We start from the raw sequence: 11,660 nt of genomic DNA, 5'->3' as shown, positions 1-11,660 counted from the left end.
TTACAATGTCCAGTGTCTTGCGCTTATTTCCGGCCCTGATTGTGAAATCTGTGGTCTTTGTAATTTTTAGGCAACGTGCAGATCGTGGTTCATCTTGCGGCGTGTTATTATTGAGAGAAGTATCGACTTTATGAACGAATTTCGCTAATTATGAAATGAAATTAGTTTTAATTTTCTTTTAAAGTTCATCTTTTATCGCGTATAAATCGAAATTACATCGCAATGGTAAGAAATATTTAGTAATTTATCTTGGAAATTGGTTTAAATAATATTTTAGCCAAGGCTTAGCTCTTCTTTTGATGAAATTTTACGTTTCTCATTGTAAATTTTAATTTATTTACGTTTACAGTCTTTAATTTATACTCTTTTCGAACACGCGTCGGGGTACGCGTTGTTCAGAGTCAAAGAATTTGAAGAAATTTCCATGCTTCAATCCCAAGTTGAAGCTAGCATTAGTAACTTGAACACCTTCAAGTCTGTAGTTCAATTAGTCGCTTTTATGCCATTTAAAAATGCGGCCAACGCTTTGGACAACATTAATAGCATTTCTGAAGGAATCCTTCACGATGATCTTCAACTTTTCTTGGATACAAACCTCCCTAAATCCAGCAAGAAACAAAAGATCACTCTTGGCATAGCTGACTCTAAAATTGGTGCCGCTATCCAAGAAGCATTGGGAACTTCGTGCCAACACACGGGCGTGGTTCCCGAGATTATCCGCGGAATTAGGCTACATTTTGGTAGTTTGGTTAAAGGCCTAACACCATCTTCAACAGCTAAAGCTCAATTAGGTCTCGGTCACTCTTATTCAAGGAGTAAAGTCAAGTTTAACGTCAACAGGACCGATAACATGATCATTCAGAGTATCAGCTTACTCGATCAACTCGATAAAGACATCAATACTTTTTCTATGAGAATCAGAGAATGGTATTCTTACCATTTCCCGGAATTGGTTAAAATTGTACCGGATAATCACACTTACGCAAAATTGGCAAAATACATTCAGGATCGTAAAGGTCTTTCCGAGGAAAAACTTGATGATTTAACGGAGATAATTGGAGATGAATCAAAAGCACAAGCGGTTATAGATGCAGCCCATTCTTCAATGGGTATAAATTAACCAGTGTTAGGTTAATTAAAATTAAGTTTTAACCCTTTTTAATTAATCAGGAATGGATATTTCACCCATTGACATGATCAATATCGAAACTTTTGCGACTAGAGTAGTTTCTTTAGCCGAATATCGTCTGCAATTAATGGAATATCTTAAATCAAGAATGCACAATATCGCTCCTAACTTAGCTGCATTAATTGGGGAGACTGTCGGAGCTAGATTAATTTCGCACGCAGGATCTTTAACTAATTTAGCGAAATATCCTGCATCGACAGTTCAAATTCTCGGAGCTGAAAAGGCTTTATTCCGAGCCTTAAAAACCCGTGGAAATACACCAAAATACGGTTTAATCTTCCATTCAACCTTTATTGGTCGAGCGGCTGCTAAAAACAAAGGCAGAATATCGAGATACTTAGCGAACAAGTGTTCCATCGCTTCCAGAATAGATTGTTTCACCGGTAAAGTCGTTTTACTTTACCGACAGAAAGTCTCGGATGTCCTTAGACTAATTTAATTCTTTTCGCTTTCTACAGAATTTCCTTCGGATATTTTTGGTTTAAAACTCAAAACTCAGGTCGAGGATCGTTTGAAGTTTTATGAAACTGGTGAAAAACCACCGAAGAATTTGGATGTAATGAAAACTGCTTTGGAAGAAGTGAATGCGTTGCAGTTGAAGGCTTTGCGGAAACAGAAAAAGAAGGAGAAGAAACGAAAGAATAAGGATGCTGATGAAACATTGGATAACAGTCAAACTTCGGTCTTGGAAACCACCCAAGAAGGTGACAATACTAATGGTGATGTTGAAATGCAGGATGCTGATGTTGAAGAACCGGCTGCTAAAAAGCAAAAGAAGAAGAATAAGAAGAAAAAAAAGAAGTCCAAAACAGAAGATGATGAATGAAATTAATACATTGATACATTAATAAAATTCATTAATTTTTCTAATAAATTTCATTTTATTGAATTAAAAGTGTCTTTTTCAATAAATTTTCTTTTCATTTCCACTCCATGTTATCTCATTTCTCCCTGTGCCTACCAGCGTGGGAAATAAGGTGGTGGCACAGGGCAAATGACCAGTTTAAAAATTGCCTGGACCAGTTTAAAAATTAAATCGGAGGGGGGTCAGTGGTCCACATGACCACTAAGAAAATTCAAGGGTTTAAAGAGTCCAGACATTATCTAATATATTTTAATTATCCACTTCTTCAATTTAGCAGACGACGCGTCCTGGTCAGTGGTCATGGACCAGTTTATTTATTCCAGGCCAGAGGGGTCACTGGCCCAATGTCCAGTTTATAAAAAATCCTTATTTCCCACCCTGGTGCCTACTACTCCTAGCCAGCTTAATTATCGTCTGCTCGTGCGTCCGCTATCATTAGGTTGTCCCTTTAATAAACTGGCCCTGGGACTTGTCCCCCCTTTAGTTTTCAATTAATAAACTCGTGTCGGGGACAAGTAATCCCGCTTCTTGAATTTAAAACTGGTCCTAGCAATTAATAAACTGGTTTTGAACCTTGAAAGGTTTTTAATTAATTAAAAGAGGCCACATGGCCAGGGCCGGAAATAAGAAAACATTCTTATAGGACATGTGTCCAGTGACGACCAGTTTGACTTGGAAATTCATTGGTCCACTGGAGTGTAGTGTCACATCTTCATAGTCAAGCTATCAAAACTAAGTTTTAAAAAAAATTTTATTGGGCAGTGTCCTGTGCTTATTTCCGGCCCTGGGCTTCATGGCTCAAAACATAGCCAACTCGATCACGCGCAACACCCCTTTTCTGCGCATGCGTTGGTGACCTTTGACCCTGATTCATTATCGTTCTTTTTAAAGAAAAGTTCCGATTTTTCGTCATCGATGTTAAGTTACGCGTAAGAAATACCTTTGTTTAATTAATATTTAATGGTATTTAGTTATTTAAACTTAAACTTCATTGAAGTATAATAAGTTCTGCCGTGTAATTTCCTTCAACAGGGCCTTTTTTCAAGGTAAGAGTCGCTATGCAAATTTGTTGTTCGCGTTTTTAAAATAAATGGGTCAATTAAAATTGAAAGTAACCAACCTATTAATCTAGATTAGTGAGTATTAATGTTAAATTTTATTACCTATATAAACCAAAGCATAGAAATACAAATAATTTATTGTTTAACTCAAGTAATGATTTGAAAATAATGGCTTCGTTAAACCTTTGTCATGTTAAGCCTTGGTCATGTTAGGCTTTTTTGTTTTTTTTTGTTCCGTTCCGTTATTTTATTTTTTTTAACTTATAATTGAAATTAAGTAGGTAATTTGGATTAAATTTAAACAGGTCCCATTTAAATATCAAAAGAAAAGCTCCTGTTTATACACAGGCTAAATGCTGCACTTATGAGCAGCGCAGCTTTGCCGCCTTGTAGGCTTTCATCTGGTCAAAAATCATACGATTATTTGCTCAAATTCTTACTTGTCGGAGATAGTGATGTTGGAAAGCAAGAAATATTAAGCGGACTTGACGATGGCTCTCATGAGTCCCCATTTTGTGGCTCATCTGGTCAGTTTTTTAAATAAATTTCAAGTATTTGTAGGCCAAATTGTAATAACTTAAATACCACTTAACTTTAGTGGCTTATAAAACAACAATTATCCTTTTGGATGGCAAAAGAATTAAGTTACAGCTATGGGACGCTTCGGGACAGGGTAGATTCTCTACAATCATTAGGTCATATTCAAGAGGAGCGCAGGGTGTTATTTTAGTCTACGATATCACAAATCGATGGTCATTTGATGGTTTAAACAGATGGCTAGTTGAAGTTGAGGAGGTAAATGAAAATTACATTTACTCTTAGGCCTATTTTTGACCTATTTTAAGCTATTGTGTGTATATTGTATTTTAAAAGCACGCACCGGGTGTTCCTAAAATTTTGATTGGGAATAGACTACATTTGGCATTTAAAAGACAAGTCAGTGAAAATGCAGCTGATTGTTACGCGCAAAAACACAACATGGCCTTCTTTGAGGTTTCTCCATTATGCGATTATAATGTTAGTGAATCTTTTGCCGAGCTGTCTCGAATGGCACTTCATAGGAATGGCATGGAGAGGCTTTGGAGAAGCAACAGAGGTATTTATACATTCCTTTTTAATTTTGGGGTTTTAAAGGGATTCAGTTGCCTTTCAAAGTGAGATAAAGTCATACAAATATAGATTAGTTGAAAAATCTTCTATAGAAATTAAAAATAGGCCAAATTAGACCTAATTTTAAAAGATCTGGGTCTGTTCTAAAATTTCTTAAGCTTATTTTAAACTCTTTGTAAGTTTTAAAATGTCTTTTTAACTCTTCAAAGTGAGACAAATTCATACAAAAATAGATTAGTTGAAAAATCTTCTATGAAAATTAAAAATTAGGCCAAATTAGACCTAATTTTAAAAGCTCAGGGTTTGTTTTAAACTTTCACAAGCTTATTTTAAACTCTTTGTAAGTTTTAAAAGGTCTTTTTATAACTCTTCAAAGTGAGACAAATTCATACAAAAATAGGTTAGTTGAAAAATCTTCTATAAAAATTAAAAAATAGGCCAAATTAGACCTAATTTTAAAAGTTCTGGGGATGTTCTAAAATTTCTTAAGCTTATTTTAAACTCTTTGTAAGTTATTGAAGGTCTTTTTAGTTCTTTAAAATGAGACAAATTTGCATAAAAATAGATAAGATTTAAGTAAGAAATTGACCTAATAGGCCTTGGTCTTTCAAATGGGGGGGGGTGAAAGGTAAGATCCAAGACAGCAGGGCTGGAAATAAGAATAATTTCTTATGGGAGGATGTCAAGTTTTCCTGTGCTTATTTCTGGCCCTGTAAATCAGCTCCTTTGACTCAGTTCAGTTCAGTTCTAGCTGCATCCAATCATACCAAATTTACTCTCGCAGCATCTTACTTAAAATGGCCGCTTTTTGTCTAGGATTTAACTTCATAAAGGCTTATTTTTGTTAGTTACTTCTACTTAATAAGTTAATATCATAAAATACAGTGTAAATAAACATTATCTACACAAGCGCTAAGCCTAACCATAATCCAGCACGCGTGCGCGGGACCTTTTAAACAAGATGTCCCTTTCACAAAGGCCTATTATTTTGTAGCTCTGACACGTGTTTTTAAATGTCCCGAGCTTATTTTAAATTGTTTAGAAATAAACAAACAAACAAACCCAAGTTAAATAAAATGAATATTGTTCTTTCTTTTAAACCATTCCGCCGTTCAGTTATATCCCTCCAAGAACTTTGCTGTCGAACTATAGTCGCTAGTACGACCATCTATAGCATTGAGCAGCTACCTTTACCCGCCTCCTTGAAATCTTACCTCAAATCCTACTCAATGACGAGGTATAAAGCGCGACCCAATGTCTCTCAGAACTCTTCCCATCGCGATAAATCCCTGAAAAAGTCCCATAAAATCCCTCATCCGTGCGATAATATTAATTCCCAGTGTCGAAAAAGTTGTACTATTTGCTAGTATAAAACGTACATAAACATAAGCATTTAAAACAACAAAAATATTAACCCTCAACTAAAGTAAAATGTTAGAACAAGGATGATGGTTGGGGTAGGATGCGAAATATGTGAGAAATAGGCGGTGTGTTTTTAACTGTGGAACGACTTAGGTTGGGTGGGACGACAAAAATGGGGGGAGGAATAGTCGGGAGCCCTTGGTAATCCCTATCAGCGGAAGTTAGGCTTAAATCGGGATACATGGGAGGGGAAGTACCGGGAAGAAATGAGTCTGTCGTCTGCTATAGGACATAGTTTTTGCCATTGTAGCAGACGACAGACGAATTTCTTGCCCATTTTAATCCCTATCGCCGGAAGTTAGGCTTATCAAGGGATTCGTGGAGGGGGGTAACGGGAAGAAATTCGTCTGTCGTCTGCTACATTGGCTAAAACTATGTCCTGTAGCAGACGACAGACGAATTTCTTCCCTTTACTCCCTACCACGAATCCCGAGCTAAGCCTAACTTCCGGTGATTATTCTATGGGTCCGACTATTCATCCCCCATTTTTGTCGTCCCACCCAACCTAAGACGTTCCACAGTTAGCGCGCTAAGCCTATTTCTCTATTCAGATTCGGTATCCTTTCTTCAACCACATCATTATTTTTAAGAGTGAGATAAATACAGGCCAATTTACGATGACGAAATGTCAAATTTGAAATTAATATTTAAATAAAATAAAAAACCCTAAGATATATTTCCATCCGTGTAAAATTAAATTTAAAATCCGCCAATCAAATTAGACTTAACAAAACAGTTGAACTGTTTGAAAATACGAGAAAACAGATAATGTAGGATATATTTATACTAATGAATGTTTAAAAACAAAAGAGCAGAGTGTAGCTTAACGAAAAAATGGAATATTTAAGTGTTTTACAACAAAGAAATAAATTTAATAAAAACGACAACGCAAAGAATAAGATTTTAAAAAATGCTCAAAACGAAAATTGCAAAAAATAAAATATAATACACTATAGCTTATGGTCTTCCAATCATTAGTAATTATTAATTAAATAATTAGCATTTTTTAATTGATTTTATATGAGAAGACCTAAATAATTAAGTTCTTTTAGATAAATTAGGCCTAGAATTTAATTTAAGCTTATCTTAAAGGAATATTTCAGCCTCAGGTTTCTAGTTTTAAGCCTCGGTTGGTTGGTTTAAAATTAGGGGAGTTCAATTCAGTTCAGTTCAGTAAACGAAACCACCTGGAGTTTGTTGTTTAAATGTCAGATACCGGTTTTCCTTTTTTAACAAAGCTTCATATCCATTTTTTAATTGCAATTAGTTTTTTGAATGAATAAATAAATAAATAAAGATGAGGGTAAGGTAAAAAAACATACATTTTTATCGAGAGATAAAAATTAAAATTAAAATTAAAAAAATCTTACAGAAGTAAACATATTTTAAATACTGTATATAGATTAATATTAATAAATAATGAAATGTCGCGAGAAAAAGAACGTTAATAAAAATTTAGATCTTGTAAAATGTGTTTATATATAAAAAAAAATTAAAAATTAAAAAAAAATTAAAATTGACTGAAAAAATATAATTGTATAGTTGTAATTTTTTAAAATGAAACAAGAAAATATTTTGGGAAAGATTAAAAATTAAAATTTCCTAATCTTTCTCGTAGCTTTACTCAAAATTAATAAAAAAAAAAGGTCCCTCAAAATTTTAATGATAAAATTAATTAATATAAATTAGCAAACATTAATGAAAGCTTTCTAAAAATTTATATATATTTTTATTAGCTTTTTAGACGTCAAAAATTACTATTATATGAATGTCCATTTTTTATTTTAAAGTGTCCTTCGTATCGCCTATGTAAGAAATTAAAAAAAAAAAAAATTAGGCCTATTTTTAATTAGCTTCATTATATATTTTTGATTTTTAATTAAACTAGAGTACTATGTTCCTTATAAAACTAAGATTATTTTTAATTTTTTGCGCGATTTTTGAGGTGTTAGTTAATTTTCGTAAATAGTTTGAATTTATAGTTAGTTAGTTAGTTAGTTATCCCTTTTGCTTTGTGTATAAAAAAAAGTGTTTTAAACTTTTAGTTTTTTAATTAATAACTACAGTTAGCGCTGTTAAATGGGATTATTTTACAATTTAAATGCTAGTCTGGAGTTTATGATGAGCGGTTCATCGGATGAAATTGGATTTAGAAAAATATCTGTTAATTTCTGTTCTCCGTTTTCAATTTGAACAAATAAATTTTTAAGCCTTGGCTTTTCAAAGTAGGCTTAGATTAGATAAGGTTCAAGGTTTAAGATAATTCCTTGGTTGTGCGACTCTAGGACTAGGTTAGGACCGTTTCTTTTATTTGACATTTTAAGAACAAAAATGTAAACATTTTAACAAAAAAACAAATGAAAATATAAACATTAAAACTCAATTTTCAACGGGGGTTTTAACTTTGGGCGGGAATTTTTTAATATTAATTAATTTGTAGTACTTCAAAATCCGATGCCATTTTTAATGAAAACAAACTATAATTATTCCCTGCATTTGTCTTATAAATGCAATGTTTTTTCATTGTATTTGTAAAATTATAAAATTCTAATTAAAAAAAAAATAGATCCTTGTAATAATTTTTAATATTTATTATTTAACGCTTATATTTCTTTTCTTAAGAGAAAGAGGTGAACTGAACCGAATCATTCCTTCCTACCTTCGTCGTCTGCTAATGTGAAAATGGCGGCCTCCTTGAGTCGAAAATCGAGCATGTGTTTATCAATTTGTAATTTATTTAAATTTAATCGAGTTTGCAGCTTAAAAATATGCAAACAAATTACAACTTTGTAAAATTATAAGATTCTAATTAAAGAAAAAATAGATCCTTGTAATAATTTTTAATATTTAACGCTTATATTTCTTTTCTTAAGAGTAAGAGGTGAACTGAACCGAATCATTCCTTCCAACCAATATAAATTCGTCGTCTGCTAATATGAAAAATGGCGGCCTCCTTGAGTGGAAAATCGAGCATGTGTTTATCAGTTTGTAATTTATTTAAATTTAATCGAGTTTGCAGCTTAAAAATACGCAAACAAATTGCAACTTTAGTTAAGAAGGCGGATATTGACCCTTCAGTCGATGAAGATCTTAATAATCGTAAGTTTAAGCTCAGAAAACATCCTGGTAATCGGAAAGTTGGGGTTATTGAACTTCCAAAGGAGATTGTTAAAAACTCCGTCGATATTTTGAAAGGTAATTAACTAAATAATTAACTTAATTATTCTAACGAATAATACCTTAATTACAATCTAAATTAATTATTAGAGTATGACACAATTCAAATAAAGAAAAATTCAGTTGAATTTTGTCATTTTTTACGCCACCGAGTCCCTGCATGGACTGAGGATCAAATTAAATGGAAATCTGATGAAATTGAGAAGGAATTAACAGAAAAATGTATGATAATTAATATTAAATACCTTAATTTAATCATAATTAATTAAATATTATTATAGTAGGCCCTTTAAACTTAGAATTTCTTAGTCAAGATGAGAAAAGAAAGGCATTGCAAATACGTAATCATAAAGTTAGAATCAAATTAAAACAATGTGTTTATCATTGGAAACCTGTGGAGTAAGTTAATTAATAATTAATTATTTACATTAAAATGATTAGTAATTAACCTAATTATGATTAAAAACTCAAGGTATACTGCTTATAAAGGATATTTATACCTTTATGGTAGAGCTTGTGCAAATTATGCTGCAACTTTTAAAGTTTTTGATGAAGTAAGTGCTTAATTTTAATTAATTTAAATAATTAATTAGTTAATTAATTAAATTAACTAATTTTATTATAGATTTTACACCATGATCCAACATTTAAGCCTAAAACCTTATTTGATTTTGGATCTGGAGTTGGAACCACAATCTGGTGAGTTTATTTTAAATTATTTTCCTACTTAATTAAATTAAATTAATTTAATTAAGATTAATTAATTTAAATTTCCAGGGCCGCCAAGGAAAAATTTGGTGATTCTATTAAAGAAACGTTTTGCGTTGATCCTTCAGACGATATGAATTCCTTGTCTTCATTAATTTTAAAAGGAAAAACTGTGCAAAATGAAGAAGCTTTGAAAGGAATTTTTTATCGGCAGTTTTTGCCAGTGTCTGATGTGGTTTGTAATTTTAATTTTATTCTTTCTAATTTAATTTATTTATTTATTAAGTTTTATAATAAGGAATAATTTAATTTCAATTATTTTTAGCTTAAATATGATTTAGTTGTGTGTTCCTATGCCTTATTAGAGATGGCAACAATTGAGGAAAGAATTCAAGCCATTGACACATTATGGAGGAAAACCCAAGACACTATGGTACTTTGCACTATTTTATTTCTTTTAAGTGATAAATTAATTTTATGCTGAATTCAATTAATTTTATGCTGAATTCAATTAATTTAATGTTAAATTCAATTAATTTTATGTTAAATTCAATTAATTTGATGTTAAATTCAATTAATTTGATGTCAAATTCAATTAATTTAATGTTAAATTCAATTAATTTAATGTTAAATTCAATTAATTTAATGTTGAATTCAATTAATTTAATGTTGAATTCAATTAATTTAATGTTAAATTCAATTAATTTAATGTTAAATTCAATTAATTTAATGTTAAATTCAATTAATTTAATGTTAAATTCAATTAATTTAATGTTAAATTCAATTAATTTAATGTTAAATTCAATTAATTTAATGTTAAATTCAATTAATTTAATGTTAAATTCAATTAATCTAATGTTTTTAATGTTAAATTGAAGGTTTTTAATGTTAAATTGAAGGTTTTTAATGTTAAATTTAATGTTTTAAATGTTTTGAATGTTAAATTTAATGTTTTTAATGTCGAATTCAATTCTTTTTAATTAGGTTATTATTGACAAAGGTACCCAGGCTGGCTTTCAAGTGGTTCTAGAAGCTCGCGACTATATTCTTCAAAATACATTATTAAATGTTGAAGAACAAGTTCACGTTGTTGCTCCAGTAAATTTCAAACTAATTTAATACTATTAATTAAAGTTAATATTAATTATTTCAGTGTCCACACGAGCAAATGTGCCCCAAGTTTATTAAAAGAAGCAAATTTCCATGTGGATTTCCTGTCAAATACAAACCATTCACCCTGGAAGAGAAGGTATGACCGAACATTAAGCCTTGGCTCGTCAAACTTTAAGCCTTGGCCCTGCCTTGGTTTGTCAAACTTTAAGCCTTAGTCACACTTCTACCTTCTTTACTTTATGACTTTAAGGCCTTGGTTTACTTGTGACTTTGACTTTCTGACTTTAAGCCTTGGCCCTTTGTCTTTCTGACTTTAAGCCTTGGCCCTTTGTCTTTCTGACTTTAAGCCTTGGCCCTTTGTCTTTCTGACTTTAAGCCTTGGCCCTTTGTCTTTCTGACTTTAAGCCTTGACCCTTTGTCTTTCTGACTTTAAGCCTTGGCCCTTTGTCTTTATGACTTTAAGCCTTGGCCACCCTTCTTTATTTTGATTTAATTTGTATTAAGGAACGCAATACTGAGACTGAAATATATTCCTACGTGGTTTTACGTCGTCAAAAAAGAAATATCAGTAAATTATTTTTGTTAACTTTTCAACAAAATTAATTTTTAAAAAATTAGATTAACTACGGTTTTTTTTTAATCTATTCAGAAAATCCTTGGCCCAGATTAATTTCGGAGGTTCTACCGCGTTCCAAGCATGTTATTTGTAGAATGTGCTGCAATGATGGAGAGTTACACGACATTATTTTATCAAAAACAAAGGCAACAAAGTAAATATTTAATTTCCAAATTTTTTTTTTTTTTTTTTAATTTTTTTTTCCCTTAATTAAAATTAATGCGAAATTAATTTTAAAAATCAACAGAAATCTTTATCAATTGGCTCGTATTTCCAAATGGGGGGATTTATTGCCGTTAGACATTAATTTAGTTGAAGAAGAAATAATAGACCAAAAAGAAAATGTAAAAGTTGATGATAAAAATAATAAAGAAGTCAATTAATTAAAATAAATTACAA

General features: G+C 31.3%; 3 protein-coding genes across 5 annotated transcripts; all 3 read left to right on the top strand.

Moving 5' to 3' along the window:
* The first annotated feature begins 56 nt into the window (after positions 1–56).
* Nop56 (Nop56 ribonucleoprotein) lies at positions 57–2,084 on the top strand. The gene is made up of 4 exons (XM_089854449.1): positions 57–225; positions 350–1,109; positions 1,171–1,572; positions 1,648–2,084. Exons 1-4 carry the CDS (start codon positions 223–225, stop codon positions 2,013–2,015), a joined length of 1,533 nt encoding a protein of 510 aa, XP_089710575.1. The 5' UTR covers positions 57–222; the 3' UTR covers positions 2,016–2,084.
* Positions 2,085–2,909: 825 nt separating this feature from the next.
* On the top strand, positions 2,910–8,484 carry Rab40 (RAS oncogene family member Rab40). 2 transcript variants are annotated; one of them, XM_089854464.1, is made up of 5 exons: positions 2,910–3,100; positions 3,421–3,642; positions 3,714–3,910; positions 3,989–4,211; positions 8,270–8,484. In XM_089854464.1, the coding sequence occupies exons 2-5, from the start codon at positions 3,480–3,482 to the stop codon at positions 8,284–8,286; spliced, it is 600 nt and encodes a 199-aa protein (XP_089710590.1). In that variant the 5' UTR covers positions 2,910–3,100; positions 3,421–3,479; the 3' UTR covers positions 8,287–8,484. The 2 variants fall into 2 exon arrangements, with proteins under 2 accessions (XP_089710590.1, XP_089710589.1); XM_089854463.1 differs by lacking the exon at positions 8,270–8,484 and adding an exon at positions 5,342–8,226 and having other exon boundaries at positions 2,913–3,100.
* An 84-nt stretch (positions 8,485–8,568) lies between these two features.
* On the top strand, positions 8,569–11,654 carry LOC149618278 (ribosome assembly protein METTL17, mitochondrial). Of its 2 annotated transcripts, none has more exons than XM_089854451.1 (12): positions 8,569–8,842; positions 8,915–9,046; positions 9,109–9,223; positions 9,297–9,378; positions 9,450–9,523; positions 9,602–9,767; positions 9,858–9,965; positions 10,517–10,630; positions 10,686–10,781; positions 11,150–11,213; positions 11,295–11,415; positions 11,509–11,654. In XM_089854451.1, the coding sequence occupies exons 1-12, from the start codon at positions 8,590–8,592 to the stop codon at positions 11,642–11,644; spliced, it is 1,461 nt and encodes a 486-aa protein (XP_089710577.1). In that variant the 5' UTR covers positions 8,569–8,589; the 3' UTR covers positions 11,645–11,654. The 2 variants fall into 2 exon arrangements, with proteins under 2 accessions (XP_089710577.1, XP_089710576.1); XM_089854450.1 differs by having other exon boundaries at positions 9,106–9,223.
* Positions 11,655–11,660: the final 6 nt, after the last annotated feature.

Source organism: Phalangium opilio, unplaced genomic scaffold (genome assembly GCF_054372755.1).
Source record: "Phalangium opilio isolate 3A_F unplaced genomic scaffold, DU_Popi_V2 ptg000209l_1, whole genome shotgun sequence".
In the NCBI taxonomy this organism is placed as follows: Eukaryota; Metazoa; Arthropoda; class Arachnida; order Opiliones; family Phalangiidae; genus Phalangium; species Phalangium opilio.
Note: the sequence above shows the minus strand (reverse complement) of the source record. Positions and strands in the feature narration are given on the sequence as shown.